This window comes from Odontomachus brunneus, unplaced genomic scaffold (genome assembly GCF_010583005.1).
Source record: "Odontomachus brunneus isolate Ranch 3 - 2012 unplaced genomic scaffold, Obru_v1 Obru_scaffold_162, whole genome shotgun sequence".
Lineage (NCBI taxonomy): Eukaryota > Metazoa > Arthropoda > Insecta > Hymenoptera > Formicidae > Odontomachus > Odontomachus brunneus.
In genome coordinates, this window is record NW_022639612.1 from 606,022 (window position 1) to 626,099 (window position 20,078).

Sequence of the window (20,078 nt, forward strand, 5' to 3'; positions counted from 1 at the left end):
ATACATATATATATATATATATATATATATATATATATATATATATATATATATATATATATATATATATATATATAACCAAAGTATAAACTATATAGTATATACATACAAATATTTTAGATTGGAATACAAAATAAGATTTTTTATAAACTGGTATACTATTTTAAACATATGTGTGATATTTTATACTCTGTACTTTTTACAAATAGGAAATATTTTTCAACTTTTCAAAATATAATCTGAATACAGTAAACCAATGTATACATAGATGACCATTATATATAAATCGGATATATAATTTATATTTAATTCAAAGATATTGTGTATATAAAAGTATGTTTCTTTATATTAAGAATATCTAAGAAAAATTCACTTATATGTTACAAACAATAAAAGAGAAAGTAAAAAGATATAGCATATGCATGTTGCATTACGAACTACTCTGTGTTAATTTGTTGAAAATATCATACTTACATTTTAGCTTTTCACAGGATTGATACTATACGCCGGATCTGTTGACATCTAAACAAGTCCCCTTGAAAAAGTTTTAATAGCTAACACAATAATGATTTATATTGATATTTTTTTAATATAAACGTCTTTTATAATGTAGCATATACAATATTACTTTTCTCTGTAATTAACACGTCTATGCTAGATACACTATATATATATACATATATATATATATATATATATATATATATATATGTGTGTGTGTGTGTGTGTGTGTGTATATTCTTATTTAAATATAATGTATTTAACTCACCTTAAATATGTGTATGCTAATTACAGCTATCAAAGTCAATATTCTCTTAATTAATAAGATATCTGTACAGATTAAGAATAATCATTTCAATAATTATATCTTATTCATAAAATTATGCTTTTTAATAACAAAAATTATAGTAACAATATCTTCGTATTTCATGAAATTATATTATCTAAAGATTCATTGTATCTTTTTTTTTTTATTTATTAGAAGTTACTAATGCGATTATTATTTACCTTATCTTGGAAGAGAGAGAAAGAGGGTGAGAGGGAGAAAGAAATCTCCCGTTTTTATGAACCTATATTTAAACCTACTTATGTCTAAAGTGACTAGAAATGTGTGTCTACTCTGTCGCTTTCTCTCTTTAACATTCACATACTTCTTTTGGCAAGATTTCTGTGATATAAATGTACGAAATGGTGAACAATTTTTGGAAATACTATATTCAGCATTATATATATTACTTGTTTGACGTTATCGATATAATGATCTGTTTTAATTCAAGCGGCTTCATTATTCTATATTTACAAAACAATTCACTAAATGCTATGTACATAAAAAATAATAGCTTTATGATTTAAACTTGCTTAGATGGCACTAAAATTTCATATTGCAGCTTTAAAATATTCATGCCATCAACATGTAACATTGCACTGGCTTGAATAGCATCAAGTGCTAATATAGTCCTGATAGAGCTAGTAACGAATGTACGAAACTACTCTGCAACTATCAATTAGCTTTATATAAAGCTTCATAGTTTCTTCAATTACTATTAATATTCCTAATAATAGATATATAGAGTGTATGTGAAAATTTAAATGCCATAAGTTTCAAAGTTAATGGGGGCAGTTTTAGAGCATATATACAAGATGTTCCTTTTATCTATGCAAAAAGTCTAGTTCTTGTACAAAATATAAGTAACAAATCGTAGAATTGCATATAGTGTCTCTCTCTTCTATTACATATATTATTTAAAAAAATATATATATATATCAATTGAGCTGTGTAAAAATCAACAACAAATGAATGATAGGTATGCATAATCATGAGCCTGAGTAAACTGATTATGCTATGTTTTGTATTATGCTTTAGTACTATACTTAGTTTCTGTATTAGAATTTTTAATTCTAATTAAATCTCAGAATATACTATTAGAATATTTTAGTTATAGAACAACTGTATATATACATACATAAATCTTTTTATTAATATCCAAATAAAGTTAAAATATCTACGTTTAACACATCTAAAAAAAATTACTACTTTTATGAGATATAATATTTGATATAAAATAAATAACTTAAATTAACGTAAAGTCTTTCGTATCTTGTCTCGTTTCGAACATTTCATTCGGCATAGATTGAAAAATAGAACATCTAGTATATATCTTACATGTGTACTATATTAGCATAGTAAACAAATTTTAAATAGCAAAATTTGAGAAACACATTCAGGTGCCCTTAAATAGTGAACATGCTAGTTATACTTTGGAATGTTTCAGGCCCCTTCAACTATTTAAATAATTTCTTCAATTTATAGACAATATATATATAAGAGAAAATATATACTTAATGATGGTAACATTTACTTTCTCGATATTATGCATTATGTAATCGCGCGTATCTTATGGCTATATGTAAGTGAGGCGTTAATATTATAAAGTATCACCTATTATATCTTCATTACTGTGTTCTAGAGATTCACATCCAAATAATACATATTCCTCTCGTGACAACCAAAATGGATTACCTTCAATATATTCCGGAGGAGTTTTATCTGTGAAATGCGTTTTATGATTATTTGGTTTTATTGTATTTGCGCATATATTCTCTAATGCATTTCGATATATTTCTTATTATATTCTTCACAATCTCTTTTTATTAATATTCATACTGATTTTATCGTTGTGCTTATTGCGATTCTAATTAGTCTTATGTGCGAAGTTATGAGTAAAATATGTCGATGCTTACCCGGATGCACAGCTAAAGGCACATATGTAGATCCCATTGCGACATTCCAACTGTGTGTACCAGGACAACTTCTCACTTCTAAAATATTGCTATACTCTGGCAATAGTTCAACTAGGTCTTTAGTAAGTCTCAATTCGAAACCCGAAAGATCTGTGTTCCCACCAGTAAGTAGAATATGCGAAAGACAATCGTGCATTTCATCCTCCGATAGTCCCGAAGTCACATCTTTTATAACTTGAGGCAGGCCAAGACTGATATACATCATTTCAGGAGCTATATACAATTCAGATCCTAAGGATACTCTCTGAAAAGAATAGAATATATTGTTATCACAAGTCTGAATATATGTACGTTAACATATCTTGATATATACACATACCCAAAATTGCTTATAATCTGCATAGCTATCAACTCGAAGATTAATGTGTTCTCTCGCCTTCGGTCCCAAACGTTTCTCCTCGTTCTTAATGTTATAACTCAGCCTGCATCTTTCTTTAACAGCCAGAATATCTAGATAGGATATAGGAATTTGATGGTACTCCTTTGGCTGCCAGTGCAAAGCTTGCTTCAAATGATAAGCAACGTGCCAACCACCTACAGGCAGCAGCCTCCAGCGCTGTGGTATAACCCGACCTCCAATTACGACAGCTACCGTTGTGCTTAGAGCACCGCTGTCGACTACTACGCAAGTTTCGACATCCAGCATGGCACATGCTGCTAAAGGTTTAGGTACCAGGCATACTCTGCAATATCTCTAGTTGTAAAATTGTAAAACTAGCTATTAAGATGTTTATAATATATAATATAAATATAATAAATAATATAATATATATTTTGTCTCTTAAAGATACACAGAATTTACGTCCCACAACTATTACCGCTCCTTTGATTTTTTATTTTAAATATTTTTCAGTATATCTATATTTATATAATGCAGCAATAATAGCGGCAGGATACTCTGTGTAAAGAGTATATTTTGAATAATATTAATGGATAGCCATACCTCGCTACTTTAACCTCTTGGAACAAGTAATGTAATAATTGTTTCCTCAACGTTGGATGCATAGCCAATGGTTCGCAAAACATGAGTACCGTATTCGGCTTTCTTAATGTCGTAGTTAAACTCATTTGGTGGAACAAGTGATCAATGAAGGTTTTAAGAACTGGGAATGTGCCTTCGCACAATAATGCCTCCGCCGGACTCACAATATCCACGTTCGGAATTCCGAGAACTTCAACTGTGTCAGTACAATAACCATTTATGAGTTTCTGATAAATCGGATTTGGTCTGGTATAACACAATGGATCGTTCTGATGTGTGACTAATCTTCGTTTCTCTCTGTACAATTTTACAGGGTTGCAGAAAACGCAAAACGGGCCACTTGGCCGTGGAATCTTGGCAGTTGCCAATTCCGACAATTTCAATAATTTCAATCTCTTCGCTAGAGACTTTGTTTCAGGTTTTGAGCGTGTGCTACTGCTAGGAATATTTTGCGTCTGCGTTTGTTCCACATGAGTTTTATTATTGTATCTTGGAATACCAAACATTGAAAAGTGTCTTCTCAATCCAAAAAATGGTGTAATAACCCATGTATATTTATTTCCAATCTCAATCACCACCTTAGCACTGGAACCTTCTACACAGTTCCTTTGACATGTATAGCCACTGCAGTGGTAACATTTTGGAAAAGGTGCATTTTCTCCCAGTGTTATCACCATGTGCAATCTATAGCACATGGCTTTGAAACTAACACTAAGTAACTGTAGACATTTTATATCTGGGAATTTAAAATGTACCTTAGAAATCAGCTGCAGCCATTTCATCTTCCTAAAATAATATAAAATATATTATCTTAAAACCTAGAAAAACTAACAATATATATCATATAACTCATACATGATATTCGTTATACATCTCAAGAACCAATTTTGGCTCAAGAACTTATTACTAGAAACTTTAAAAATTTCTCTGGGAATGTTTCAACAAAATATATTAATATATTTTGTTATAAAAAAAAATTAAAAATTTATTAGAATATGAAGTATACTAACTGTATACTCAAAATAATTTCGTTTGAAATACTGAGTGTTAGTATTTGAAATTTCTTAAATATCATTAAGTTTCTCGTATGCTTATGTTATATTTGATATTAGATACTACTCTCCAAAAAAGGAGGTTGGATCACTTTTATCATACAAAAATTTCAAATGATGAATTACGTAAGATTAGTAAATGAAATTGATATTGAATTCATGCGTCGGAATCGTGCATATTAGGGATATATTACTTATAAGTTTGTCAAAATTGCTCGTCTTGTCGAGAATTTTATGTACACTTAACCTAAGCACTCACCACAGATAATCGGTGTCCGATGTTTTCCTTAAGTATTTGCAAGTGCTGCCAAACGCAATAATGTCAGGTACATCGCAGTATAATAAAATCTTAATCCAAATTTCCTCCGGGAAGACCGCGGGATCCATAATTATTATTGATAAAAACGATAGAAAAGTACGATCAACAGTCACTGATACAGGCCTTCAGACACTCCCGACACTCCCCAGGACCGAACGAATACGCTAGTCAAGTTCAAGGTTACAATAGCGGTAGTATGAATCAATATGTTATCAGCAAACGGTATAATCGTGAGAATATTGTAACTGCGGGTATTTTGTAATGATAATTAAACACTTCCATTCTACTTCAAATTCCAATCCCGAAAATCCTTTCCGGAGAAATCACGGGATGCAATTAATAATGTGCATGAAGGCGAGATTAATGATGTATATATAAATATGACATTTGTACAAAAAATCAGTTTAATAAAACTTACTTATACAGTATTTCGCACGGTTTGGAATAAACATACAAGGACCATACTTCGTATTCTCTTTTAATACTAAAAACGCCTCTAAAAGTGACTTATAAATCTGATCATCTAAAAATCGCTTTTAGGGATATTTTTACCAATAAAAGAAAGTTCAGAATATGGAACAAAGATACAAAAATAATACTATTTATCATATTATCTTTTTTCTATAATGCATTGCTAACACAATACAATTCTTGATTTTACTTAAGATGCGGTGAATAATGCTTCAATGTAAGAGTTTTTGTGAGAAAGGACATCTTCCTTCAGTGATGATATCTGTTTTACTAAATCGGCATCAGATAAAGATTGATCCAAAGAATTGCATTTTGTAAGAAATTGTGAAATTAGTGTTTCAGCTTCCTGTAATAACATTATGTAACTTAAAATTATTATCAATCACTGTTCTTATTAATTGCAAATATTCAAATATTATTACATATCATAAATTACCATACATATAACATATTTGTTCTTCCAATTGTTTTATTAGAGAAACATAAATATTAAAAATATTAAAATAAAATATAGAATATAAATAAAATATTAAATTAAATATTAGAATAAAATATTAAATTATAAAAAAATTAAAATATAAAAAATTAAAATAACAAAATATTTCTAAAAAATGTTAAAAATTAATATTAAAAATATTAAAATAAAATATAGAATATAAAATAAAAATATAGAATATAAATAAAATATTAAATAAAACATTATAATAAAATATTAGAATAAAATATTAAAATATAAAATAATTAAAATATAAAAAATTAAAATAACAAAATATTTTTAAAAAATATTAAAATATTAAAATAAAATATTAAATAGAAATACCTGAATAATCTTTTGTTTCTTCTGGGAATTATCAGATCCTTCAAAAACTACACCTTGATAATCTTCAAGTTCTGCTTGTTTTCTTTTAGCAAACTGAAAGTTGTATGTAATAACATACAAAACATATACATATACACAAAATTATGTAAAACAAGTAGAACAAAGATATACCTCTATTACATCTTGAGGAAAATTGGCCATTTTTGCGACATGTAGACCAAAACTTTGATCGCAAATTCCCGGTTTTACTTTATAAAGTAATGTCAACTTGTTATCCTCAACAAGAGCAGTGACATGTTGATTTTTTACAGTAGGTATTTCTTCTGCTAGTTTGGTGATCTCGTGAAAATGTGTAGCAAAAAGACAGTACGATTTAATTTCCTTTGCCAAATATCTAAATAAAATCATAAAATGCTTTTAATATAAATAATAATATGTTATCGTATTTTATAAATTTTTTCTTCATATGAAATAAATTAACAGAAATGACAACTTCCCTATTAGATATCCATTAAATACTCACTCTGCTATCGACCAAGCGATTCCGCAACCCTCATAGGTTGATGTTCCTCTACCCAATTCATCGATAATTACTAAAGAGTTACATGTTGCCGTCTGCATCCGAAATACATAATATATTACAATATTATATATATATATATATATATATATATATATATATATGTATATAAGTTAAATATTTATATGTAACAGTAAATATAATATTAATTACTTTTAAAATAGCAACACTTTCTATCATCTCCATCATAAATGTCGACAATCCTTTCAACTGAGAATCATCAGCTCCCACTCGAGCCAATATACAGTCTAATAATGATATAGTTGCCTCATCACAAGGGACAAAACTACCAATGTGAGCCATCAGTGCGGTTACACCAACAGATCTAATGTAAGTACTTTTACCTCCCATATTTGGCCCAGTTATAATACAAAAATGACACTGATCTATGAATAAATAAATTAAAAGTAATACTCGAAGAATTTCTGATAATATTAACAATTTATAACTGAAACAATTCTATTAGTAACAGTCCCATGAGAAATCAGTTTGCATCGAGAACATTTGTCACCTTACCTCGCTTAAAATTAACATCGTTAGCAATGTAGTCTATTCCTTGTTGCATCTCCAGACACGGATGTCTAATTTGAACGAGATTCAGTTCACCTTCTTCACTTGGCACCATATTAGGGCGCACATACACTTTGTTAGCACTTACTGCAGCAGAAGCAAATGCAGTGAGAACGTCGAGACATGCCAATACGCCACCGATAGCACGTACTGTTTCACTATAACCAGCTATATACATAATATGTTAATTAATATTTATATTGTTGTAATGTTTTATATATATCTGGATAACCTCTATCCAATCAATAGAGCATTAGCCCACAACAAACCTGCAATTCCCATAATCTCAGCAATAACATCTTTCTGTTTATCCATGTATTTATTTCTGACAGCTATAAAATCATCATTCAATTCACTTAATTTACTATTTCGGAATCTCACACCAGCTTTGTTAGAATCCAAAATGTTGTAATGTTTCTTATTCCGGAGTATTTTCTCTTCCTTTAATGTGATACGGAAGTAATAACCGAATTGTTGATTAGATTCTAATTTTATCGTTTTCCCTGCCTCCAAAAGGAGATCATCCGCCACTTTACTGAGTTGTTGTTGTATTATTTCCTCTGTTTCATCCATGGCATCTTTTAGAGCTACATAGCAATATTAAAAAATTATTAAGAAATTATATAGTTTTTTATATCGAAATTTTATTTATATTTTAAATATACTTTGAATATATTGTTTTGCTAAATAAAAAGTAAATATAATTAAAATTAAAGATCGTTACATATACCTTTAAAGTCATCCGCAAATCCTGCATTAACCATGAAGTCTCCCTTCTCAGCAGCATCTAAATCGATTGTTTGTTCCACTAATTGTTGAAATTTATCCATATCCTCAATAAGTTCTTTCAAAGGATCTATTATCATCGCTTTTAGTGCAGCCAGATTCGCTTCTGATGCAAGTTGCTCTAATAACTTCGGCAAGTATGATACGCACAAGTAAATTCTAAAATGCATACAAATAAGAAACATGCGAATATATTTTTTTTATAAACATATCAATATTTTGTAATGGCAGCTTCATTACTTCATAATAACAAGATGACTCACTTATAACAGTCTTGCAACACTGACTTTTTCCTAGCCAGCTTCTTTGCAAGTTGTTGCAAATCAGGTATACGTCTCAGATAATCTTCGCAAAGAGTAGATCTCAATTCATTGTTTTTCACTAATAATTCAACGACGTCATGTCGTTCTTTTATTAGAGATAAGTCTCTAAGAGGCTGACGAACCCATTGTGCGATCAATCTATGACCCTGTGCAGTTCTACATTTATCTAGTAATGTTAAAATACTGGCGGCGGGATTCCCATGTAAATTGGAGGCTGAATCAACACGAGGCTCGATGTTAAGAGCTTTTATTGCCGCAGAATCCAATCTTAAATATCGTGATTGCTCCACTTGTTTTAGGACAAACTGATTCATATGACCTTCATCTGATGTCAACTAAAAAATTATGAATTATATAAATGCTGTAAAATTTCTTAACTTTTATAATAAATATTAAATATCTCAAGGAAAATTATTTCTATAAAAAATGTATGACTAAAATTTGATATAATAAAAGTGTGACATTTTAAGTATAAAAATGTTTTGAAAATGAAATTATAACAACACTTACATCTAAATACTTGATGAGAGCAGATGTGGCAGACATAGCTATACTTAAATTAACTTCAGATAAAGATTGAGCATCTTGTTTTTGTCCCTTTTTAAATTTTATCAATGTGTTTAAATCTTCTATAATTGAATCACTGGAAAATTCATTTTTTTTCCTTACAGTCACCAATACGTTGCTTCTTTCCATTAGCTAAGAAAAGATAAATAAAAATTTCAACATTGTGTATGTGTCAAAATATCTTACACTACAGTACACGACACTTCATGCAATTTTAATACAAAAGCAGAATATTTCAATATATACCTGTTTAAGATTCTGGAATTCATAACTGCCTTCCCCTTGAATTAATAAACATTCTTTTGGTGCAAGAGTTACAACGAGTGCTTCTAAATTCGAAAATGACTCATTATCTTGAAACTCAGCAACTGAAATTAACGTTGAAACCACGTCCACACAGCTTAAACCGACGACCTAAAAAATTTTTAAATAATCTACAATACTACAATACTTTTACACACAAACGTATATATATAATCTTTCAAGAGTATTATATGTATATAAGTTATTATATTATTATCACTTTATTATCTGTAACTTACTCTGGATTTTCCTTCTATACCCAGTTTCACAGCTATTACAGATACACCCACAGCTATGTCATTATTACCAAATAAAATATCTTCGAAATGAGATAAGTTGCCTGGCGAGCCTTTGTACTCCAAGATCCAATTTTGATTCTTAGAGGAGCCTTGATTGACATAAACTTCTACTCTATATTGCTTTACCAACAACAAGTCACGCACAAATGTTTCAAAGTGACCTTTATTGAGTATAACTCCTTCCGTTTTATGTGGCTCTGCGTTAAAAAATAATTTTATTAGTATAATATATTTTTTTAATATTTCAATAACAAATTAAAAATAAAAATAACTGTTTAGCAAATATTTATAACAATTTGAGCGTATATCAAAATATATCAGCCTCTAAAATATTTAATAAGCAAGCATTTCAGGATATATAAAACTTTTTTATATTTAAGTGATATTTACCAGCTCCAATCATCTTGCAAACAGATGTTGTTTTAAATACTTCTTGTGCAGCAAACAAGGCATCACTTCCATGCACTGTATAATAATCCGATCTATTGAAAAACCGTATAGTTGTGTTTAATTTCTGAAACATACAATTATTAAATTATTAATAAATTTTGTCAATCAAGAATTTTTTCGAGTTTCACAATATTATGCAAACTAAAGAAATGTCTTGAAAAATTTATATTATTAAAACATTATATTTTCCATTAGATTCTCTTTAATATTCCAAGATCATATGACGAAACGGGAACACATAATGCGTCATTGCATATTGTGAACTGAATCTCATGCTGTAAATTTATCATTTAAAGTCATCCTTGACCCATTTGTATAACTCGTAAGCTCTTCTAAGATAAATACATATCTTTCTAAAATAATGTTACAATTACAATTTCAAAACCATGAACATTACATTATATACCGTAATATATATGCATCTATAATTTGTAGATATATAACAATCTTATTCTTAAATTTCATATATATAAAAAATACGATTTCATATAGTATATAACGATTATTACATAATATATTCATAAAATTAAATATATTAACTTTTATTTAAAAAATAATGAAAAAAACTTTGTAGAAATATATCATAAAATATTTTAATAATTTATTACATAATTTTTATTTAAATTCCATACTCTATATTGTACTATTAAATACTATGTAAGTATAATAATATACTTTTATCTATTAGAAATTTCTGACAGATATTTTTACGTTTATTTAATGTGGTACCGTGTACGAAATATTGTCGTATATTTTATACTTCTGAGAAATCGAAAATCTTGTAACGTATCTGTAGGTCAATGTCTATCAGAGGGTCAGGGTGTCATAGGTCGTCATAACTTCGATGCGCATGGTTTCACAGAAGCTGGGACTTTCAATCAATGTATTTTCCTTGTACTAGAAAGACGCAAAAATTTTCAAATCGTTTCATTTTACAATTTAGCAAAATAATAAGTGAATGTTCTTCCCACTAATATTATTTGGAAATGTTCTGAGATTGCTAAGAATCTATACATCCTATATAGATTGCTAAGAATAATACACCTTATATTATTCTCATATAATCCTATTTAGATGATTTTTTAATAATACATAATTTACACAATATTATCCGAGTTCTCTATGGAGAATAAAAGAATGAATAATAAAATATCGATAGAATGCTGAATCTTTATATAAGTAATTGTATAAACGTAAAATAAATCTTGTTTGACGTAAATATTTCTGTAATGACTTATATGTGGATGGGAGCTTTCCATCTTCATATGCTAGCCTTCTGATGGGGAATCCCCATCAGCTTCAATGATACCTATATATTGAGGTCGTCATGCTCTCATGGAAACATTATTCATTCTTAGTGTGATAAAAGGTCACAGTTCATATTCCAGGAAGGTCAGTAATTTCTGTTATAAGTAGGCCATCGTTGTCTTGTTTTTACAAGCAATTCATCTTTTACAACCTTCATTCAAAAATACACTATATTATTTCAATGAAATATAAAATAAGTGTAAGATGAGAACACATTTATAAAGTGAATTTCATTTTTATAGTATATAATTAAAAAGAAACATGTCACTCTCTCTGGGGAAGTTATGATTTTTACGTAATAGCAACCTTGAAATCTGAGTGTTACTGAATGAAAAAGAGTCTGATCATCTCGACAAGAATGTTACCAATTCAGAATGACTTAAGCAATGACACATCAAGCCAAATATGGAAAACCACTTGTAATTACTACCTGGAAGTCGTGGAGTTACGCTGATTATCATATACATATGTACAACATGAGTAAAATGCATCATGTATTTTTTTATTCAAGAATGTTGTCGTGTGGGTAATCTAAGAGGATATAAGTAAATTAAAAAAAAATAAGATAGATACAAGTTTCTTAAATATGTTGTGTTTAAATATAATTGTTGTAAATGTACGATCATGTTGTATCTGCTATTTTTCACTGAAAAGATATCTAACATTCTATTCGGACAAACGAACGTATTCCTCGTAAAAAATTTTTCTCTACATATAATGTTTTTTCCGTGTAATGTATTTTAACGCATGGTTATAGACAAGTTTGCGAGAACTTCAAGTAAGGAGTCGTTTATCTTCAAGTAAAAAATGTTTATGACAAGGTATATATATTTCTAACACTGATCTCACACAGAAGCTGTCAAGAGTAGAAAAGAAAACTATGTTCAGCATGAGAGAATAAAATATAATCCACAATTTCAACCTCACAGAACAATGCAAATATGCATATTAGCGACAAGAATTTATATATCTGACAAATATATTACGCACGAGTCAAATAGGAATGTATCTGTTTTTTATAATGCAATGATACAACCCACTTTTGATTTCCTGAGAATTGTATGCGATAAAGACGAGTCCGAACTGCAATGGATAAAAAGAACAGATTATTAATACGTAAGAGCGAAAAGGAAAAGAATGCTTTGAGAATCATCGATGAGAAGGGGGCAAAGAACATAAATGGATTTGCAGCCATCTGTTCTTGCTATATGTCAGCCTACAGTGTTAGTGAGAACATCTCTGCATTAACAACTGAATTATAAGTGTGCATCTCCTTTATTATACAAGGTAATCAAACGTTGCATCGCTTCAATAACGACAAATGTGAATTAAGTGTACAAATGTGAAAGTACTAATTTTGGCAAAGTAAAAAAACATAAAGATTTAACTTATGCATCTGAAGTTATATTTCTTCTTCTTTCATTATTAAAATCGAATTTCTGATTTTGAGAAATTAATTAATGTGCTCAAAGAAATTTTTAATTTATATTGATATATCTCCATATCTCTCTCTTTCTCTCTCTCTCTCTCTCCCTCTCTCTGCTTCTCTTTCCAAGTTATCGATTATTGTTATTACTCAATTTGAAAGATAATGTTTTATCACCATGCTTCTAAAAATTAATTTGCGAAAGTCCTTTCTTCCTCATAACAAAGTTCTAAAATAATATAACTTCTAAAATCATTTATACTTTAATAAATTTACTAACAAAGATTTACTGCAAGTTTTCTTCTGTATGCGTAAATAAATAAATAATAATATGCTTTTTAAAAACTGCAAATTTTTTATAAACAGAATTTTGTTACTTTAAATCTCGAAATATTAATTAAAAAGAGGAAGAAAATGTAAATTTATCCAAATCTTTTTGTTTCTTTATTTCACAGGTCAGAGCAGGACTATGGCGGTGGGTCAAATAATTGTTTTATCCGCATTATTTGCTCAAGCATTATCCGCACCAAGTGGCTGCATAGAATCTTGTAACTTGTACCATTCATCCTACCAAAGTCGCCAAACGTCCGGTGGTTATCAAGATCATGCTGGTTTAATTCAAGGAAGCACGAATTTGAACGAGCGTGATTATGCTAAACCAGGGAACTGGACCGAACACAATCGGTACGACACGGACAATGGACATGGCAAGGTCCATGAAGAACGAGGACAATATGTGGAAGGCTCGAAGAGAGTACGGTATTATAAAAAGAACTTTACTTCATCCTACGGTACGGGCAACGTAGGTGATGCGGGTATGGATGGTACAATAGAATCAGATCAATTAACCGGTCATCGAAGACACGAGTCGATATACGTTCCAAGTAACCTCGATTCTCAAAGCGCATACAATCAGGCAGGAGCAACGTTGGTTACAAAAGAAAGCGGATATAACAGAGTACACAGTCAACAGACGCATTCATCGTCAAGAAAAACCAACAACCAGAGCGAAAGGTTGGAGGACTTTGGAGAATACGGCGGCCACTCGCAAGTGAATCAACACGTCTCCGGAGATAGCAGCAGCAGCCAAACGAGTGATACGAGTTACCATACGGAGATGATTCCGCAAAACTGGAGTAGAGTGGACTCTTATGGAACCGACGGAGGCCACGGGCGCGTCTTTGAAGAGGAAGGTCAATACGTGACTGGGCCTAAAAAGGTCCGTTATTTCAAAAAGAATTACACCTCCAGTTATAGCACATCCGGCGTTCCTCAAGTCGATGTCGGTTCGACAAACCTGCAGGATTTGCATCACGAATTACAGCAAAACTTGCACAAGCAGCTGGACGACTTCAGAAGAGAGTTCCATCAGACGTCCAACGTCGATCATGTGACCTCTAGCGCGCACACGAATTCTGCTCAGAGTCTGACGCAGGAAACAGTTGGCTCCCGCAGCGATGATCTCCAAACTGCCGAAAGTGATACATACAGACAACAACTGACTCACCATCGCGTTCCGTCTACCGGAACTATGCATCATTATGCCGATCAACAGCAGAGAGAAATATCCACTGATACCAGACAACACATACCATACACGTATCCCTCCACGAGTGCAGGTACATACGGTACAGACAGCCAAAGAACTTACCAGAGCCACGAAACTTATGTGTCTCAAGTACATCCCACGTCTCAACCGACTCATTTACCTCACTTGAGTCCAGCGTCTTCTGGCTACCTCCAGAGACCCATTATCAGAGACAATTATCAGTCAAACTTGCACAACGTACATTCTATTGGACATCATGCAGTCGACGACACTCAGCGTGCGATCGCCTCTAGCACCCATCAGTCCAGCATAGCGCGGAACCAGCTATTCGCAGACAACTCTCAACACGTGTACCATCCAAGCCCAAACCAAGGTACCTATCCCAGCAGACAAGGTCAAACGACACACTACGAAGAGCACTGGAGTTCCTCCAGCCGCACTGGTGGGAACCTATATCCGGATCGTAGTATGTCCTACGGTCATGCGAACAGAGCGCATTACGACAGAGACGCATACAACGAGCATCTCAATCGTCATCGCACCGCAGCACAGGGATATGATTCCCACGCGCACACCAGCGGCAACACCTATAATTCCGCCTACAGAACGAGCTCGGGACAGTTAGTTACCGGCTCTTTGGATTTGAGCCATGTGGCACAGGGTGCTGCCGACTGCAACGAAGAGGTTCAACAATACCAGCAAGAGAGCAGATATCATAGGAAATACAAGCGAGACGATCACCATGGCTTCGTAGACGAGCATCAACATCAAACAACCGAGCACGACGATCTCACGCAGCAACATCAGGAGTTCGGCCAAGAATCGCAGCAATTGGAAGGTCTGACGCAACAGTCTCAAAGATTCGGACAACAAACCGTAGGTAGTCAGCACATGGAAGATTTAACGCAACAGAGTGAACAATTCACGCAGCAGACAGAAGGGTCAGACGACTTCACGCAACAGACCAGTGGTAAACTTGAATTCGGGCAGCAAACTGGAGATAATCAACACTTGGAAGATTTAACACAACAGAGCGAACAAATAACGCAGCAAACAAGTGGTAAACTGGAATTTGGACAACAAACCGCGGATAATCAACATCTGAATAATCAGCACCTGGAAGATTTAACGCAACAGAGTGAACAATTCACGCAGCAGACAGAAGGGTCAGACGACTTCACGCAACAGACCAGTGGTAAACTTGAATTCGGGCAGCAAACTGGAGATAATCAACACTTGGAAGATTTAACACAACAGAGCGAACAAATAACGCAGCAAACAAGTGGTAAACTGGAATTTGGACAACAAACTGCGGATAATCAGCATCTGAGTAGTCAGCACATGGAAGATTTAACGCAGCAGAGTGAACAATTTACGCAACAAACAGAAGGATCAGATGACTTCACGCAACAGACCAGTGGTAAACTCGAATTCGGACAGCAAACTGGAGATAATCAACATTTGGAAGATTTAACACAACAGAGCGAACAATTTACGCAACAAACAGAAGGATCAGATGACTTCACGCAACAGACCAGTGGTAAACTCGAATTCGGGCAGCAAACTGTAGGTAATGAGCACTTGAAAGATTCAACGCAGCAGACAGAAAGTCAGTTGGAATTCGGACAACACACCGTTGGTAATTTGCATGTGGAGGATTTAACACAACAAAGTGAGCAATTCGAGCAACAAACTGCAGGATCTGACGATTTCACGCAACAAACGGTTGGTGAGTTTAACTATGGGCAGACTGATAGTCAACAACTAAAGCATTTAACACAAATTGAACAATTGTCACAACGAACAGAGAGATCCGATGATGTAGCGCAACAAAGTAGTAAACTTGAATTCGGACAACAAACTGTTGATAATCAGCATTTGGAGGATTTAACGCAGCAAACAGAAGACGACTTCACACAACAAACCAGTGGTAAGCTTGAATTCGGACAACATACTGTTGGTGACCAACATTTGGGCGATTTAACGCAGCAAACTGAACAATTTGAACAACAGACAGCAGGGTCTGATCGTTTCGCACAACAGACGAGTAAACTTGAATTAGGACAGCAAACTGTTGGTCATCAGCACTCAGAAGATTTAACACAGCAAATTAAACAATTTGGACAACAGACAACAGGATCAAACGATTTTACACAACAGACGAGTGATAAACTTGAATTTGGACAACAAACTGTTGGAAATCATTATTTGGAAGATTTAACACAGCAAACTGAACAATTTGGACAACAGACAACCGGATCCCACGATTTCACACAACAAACAAATAGTAAACTTGAATTCGGGCATACTGTACATAATCAGCATCTGAAAGATTTAACGCAGCAGAGTGAGCAAATTACGCAGCAAATGGATGATAAACTTGAATTTGGTCAACATGTCCAACCAATAGATAAAGTCAGCAAACCAAAAAATCAACATTTGGAGGAATTTAATCATCATTTCACTCAACAAACAGAAGGAAGTGATGAATTCACGCAACAGACTATGGGTCATCTAGAATTTGCACAACAAATGCAGCAGCCGCAAAGATCTGGAAATCGGCATTTGGAAGACTTCTCTCAACAGGATAAAGATTTAACTCAGCAAGATGGCGGATTTGATTATTTCACGCAACAAACGACGCGACATTCGGAACAAGGACAGCAAAGAGAGCAACAATGGAAACCTGTTAGACCGAGATATGATGATCAATACACGGAACATTCTTCTCAACAAAATAGGCAAAACAAAGAATTTGAATGGCAGTTAGGACAAATGTTACCGAATACAGATTTTAATCAAGACTTTACTCAACAAACTGATCACGATCAACAAACAGTAATAAGGCCGGCATCGAAACCGAAACCAAGGCAACGACATCAAAAACAGGATTCAAACCCATCACATATAAATATTGATGATATTTCTAAACCAATTGAGATAAATCCACAAACTGATATAGGTAATAGAAATGAAGATAGAAGAACTGTCCAATATGGTAGTGGTGAAACACATCCTCAATTCAATTATCACAACTCAAGAATTGTAGATCAACAGAGCCGAGGAAGCAATGGATTCGATAATGAAAAAGAAAACATAGATCGCCTGCATTGGGTACATAAGTCGAATGACGCTACAGTAGGCTTACAATGGCATTATACTTATCATCCAAGTGACTTAACTAATGTTGAGAGTTCACACAATACTTATTACCCCCAATATAATTCCATGTCGCAACAAACGGAACAGCAGCAAAAACCGTTTGATTTTAGTCAACAGGAAACGCAAGGCAAGCATACATTCGACTTTAATCAAGAAACACAAAGCACACATACATCTGAAACATCTCCCTTGTATAGTCAAGTTAATGAAAGGTCTGTATATACTCCAGTAATTCCACTACAGAACACTGGAATTTCACAAGAAACAACACAACTGAATAAACAATCAAGTCAAGCAGAACCTAAATTAGAATCACGGATTCTGGAAGTATATGGTGGAGGACCATACGATGCTTTGCGTAATGATGATATCTATAGAAGAATTACACCAAAACCAAGTGCTACCTTGCCACCTATATATGACAGAGAGGCATGGGACATTAGAGAGAAACCTAGAGAAAGAGAAATGAAACCTGTGTCAATGGAAACTACCTTTTCTCCGATAAATAAACTAGATATTGATAAGGTTGATGATGTAAGTACTACAAAAATGATAGAAACTACAACGCAAGTAATAGAGACTACAACAAAAGAAGATACGTCATCTTTCTGGAGCAGAGTTGGTCATAAAATAACAAGCACTTATGACAAAGCCAAAGAGAAAGCTAAAGAAATCTTTGGTTAGATATAATTTTCTATTCTTTTTATAAATTACTTATTTATATAAAATAAACTGTGTGTCATATGGATTTCAAACATTTTGAAAAATTGCATCTATTTATGATTGACATGTATGTACTTGCAGTTACCAATGAAAATAAAGCAAATTAACAATGAAATACATAATCACAATATCATAAGTTCAAGATTCTAATTAACATTCTAACTTAGTATTATAGCATATTATTGTATAAAGAACTAAGACACAATCCACATATTTTATTTAAAAATAAAAATATCCTTTTCTAAGAGCATCAAATTTATTTTCTATATAACCACAAACTTATTCCATTCATATATTTTTATGTAATTATACTCATATGAAATCTACCTTTTTTATTAAATGATATCATCAATGATTTGCATACAGGTAAACATGAAGTTTACTTAATTGTACAATTACTTTTATATATTAGCAATAGAACATAGTTTTTGCATACTCACCTCCGGAAGACTTTTAAAGAATCGGACAAAACCCTGTTGTGTAGGAGGATCTAAAATAAATCATTATGTTGGAATAATAGAAATGCCACATGAGATTTTGGTTAGATTTTCACATACCCATACTAAATTGTTGATTAGGTTGCACCGCCATGATTATAATAAATAGAATGTAATACAAGCAGTAAGCAAGGTACAAAAAAGATATTACTTATAATATCTTAAATTACAATATTCCGTTACACACTTTCATTCACTGTTCACGCACTCATGAATACTGATTCGCGCGTAGAGATAAACGATTTTGATCTGTGAATCGATATTCGATGAATCGATGTTCGATTCCTTTTGGTTAAAATATCGATTATAATTGTTGTGTTTTCAAATTTAATTGATCCTATTTATTGACAATTTCTTTAACTTAATATTGCTAAATTTTATTGTTATTTAATTCTATTACAAAAGAATAAAAGTCCAATTAACCCATCATTTAATCTATAGTTAAATCATACTATTATTTTCGATTTTTTGTCTATATAAGTTTCGAGTGCTTAAGCCTGGTTGCACCAACATTATTTTGGCTTTAAGCGAAACTTAAACATATATCTATCTTTATCTTTCTTTCTATATAAATAAAGATAAACATAATTTTAAAGATAAACATATATTTAAATGTCACTTAAAATCAAAATAACGTTGGTACAACCGGACCTTAGAGATGACACTTCATATTAATTCCAAAGGTCCATATTCTGAATCCTCTTTTATCGATAAAAGTGCCTTAAATGTAGCTTCTCAACCAATCAGGTAGCTTCTAAGTCTCTTTTAGAAACACTTTTATAGATAAAAGAGGATTCAGAATATGGGCCAAATGCCTGTATTCATAGTCAGGCCTTATATTTAAGACCTCTTTAAGTTCATCTTCAGATGCTCTACGGATCATTTTATTGGCTACAGAGTATCTGAAGATGAACTTAAGGAAGCCTTAAATATAAGGCCTGACTATGAATACGGGCAAAAATCTTCGCTACGAGCTGCCACTTTCTTAGGCCTAGTTTTCATCATCATTGGCTGCGTTCAGAAAACATAGCTGATCAGTGAACGGTCAGTGATTATTGGTCCTTAAGGTGCCGTCCCATTGAGCACGGA

At 32.3% G+C, this 20,078-nt stretch overlaps 3 protein-coding genes across 5 annotated transcripts; 1 reads left to right on the forward strand and 2 right to left on the reverse strand.

Annotated features, from left to right (window-relative positions):
- Positions 1–962: 962 nt before the first annotated feature.
- LOC116850976 lies at positions 963–5,316 on the reverse strand. Its single transcript, XM_032829882.1, has 5 exons — positions 5,096–5,316; positions 3,746–4,570; positions 3,122–3,485; positions 2,743–3,046; positions 963–2,548 (listed from the first exon to the last, which is right to left on the reverse strand). Exons 1-5 carry the CDS (start codon positions 5,221–5,223, stop codon positions 2,427–2,429), a joined length of 1,743 nt encoding a protein of 580 aa, XP_032685773.1. The 5' UTR covers positions 5,224–5,316; the 3' UTR covers positions 963–2,426.
- A 427-nt stretch (positions 5,317–5,743) lies between these two features.
- Positions 5,744–19,234, reverse strand: LOC116850966 (DNA mismatch repair protein Msh2). Its single transcript, XM_032829859.1, has 15 exons — positions 19,050–19,234; positions 18,933–18,982; positions 10,265–10,388; positions 9,815–10,071; positions 9,519–9,686; positions 9,216–9,404; positions 8,646–9,040; positions 8,327–8,541; positions 7,866–8,183; positions 7,543–7,764; positions 7,180–7,412; positions 6,970–7,061; positions 6,618–6,840; positions 6,447–6,539; positions 5,744–5,972 (listed from the first exon to the last, which is right to left on the reverse strand). The coding sequence occupies exons 1-15, from the start codon at positions 19,081–19,083 to the stop codon at positions 5,817–5,819; spliced, it is 2,769 nt and encodes a 922-aa protein (XP_032685750.1). The 5' UTR covers positions 19,084–19,234; the 3' UTR covers positions 5,744–5,816.
- LOC116850965 (hornerin-like) lies at positions 12,760–18,742 on the forward strand. 3 transcript variants are annotated; one of them, XM_032829857.1, is made up of 3 exons: positions 12,760–12,919; positions 13,514–15,577; positions 15,803–18,742. In XM_032829857.1, exons 2-3 carry the CDS (start codon positions 13,528–13,530, stop codon positions 18,451–18,453), a joined length of 4,701 nt encoding a protein of 1,566 aa, XP_032685748.1. In that variant the 5' UTR covers positions 12,760–12,919; positions 13,514–13,527; the 3' UTR covers positions 18,454–18,742. The 3 variants fall into 3 exon arrangements, with proteins under 3 accessions (XP_032685748.1, XP_032685749.1, XP_032685747.1); XM_032829858.1 differs by having other exon boundaries at positions 13,514–15,505; positions 15,731–18,742; XM_032829856.1 differs by having other exon boundaries at positions 13,514–18,742.
- Positions 19,235–20,078: the final 844 nt, after the last annotated feature.

Bases quoted from the DNA above. Each gene is read 5' to 3' on its own strand.
- LOC116850966 (XM_032829859.1), bottom strand. From the start codon at position 19,083: ATGGCGGTGCAACCTAATCAACAATTTAGTATGG. The intron at 10,389-18,932 runs GTGAGTATGCAA...TGTATGTTTCAG, and splicing joins TCTTTAAAAGTCTTCCGGAG to AAATTAAACACAACTATACG. The intron at 7,413-7,542 runs GTAAGGTGACAA...ATTTATTCATAG, and splicing joins CGATGTTAATTTTAAGCGAG to ATCAGTGTCATTTTTGTATT.
- LOC116850976 (XM_032829882.1), bottom strand. From the start codon at position 5,223: ATGGATCCCGCGGTCTTCCCGGAGGAAATTTGGATTAAGATTTTATTA. The intron at 3,486-3,745 runs GTATGGCTATCC...GAGATATTGCAG, and splicing joins CAAGAGGTTAAAGTAGCGAG to AGTATGCCTGGTACCTAAAC. The intron at 2,549-2,742 runs GTAAGCATCGAC...CGCATTTCACAG, and splicing joins GCCTTTAGCTGTGCATCCGG to ATAAAACTCCTCCGGAATAT.
- LOC116850965 (XM_032829856.1), top strand. From the start codon at position 13,528: ATGGCGGTGGGTCAAATAATTGTTTTATCCGCATTATTTGCTCAAGCA.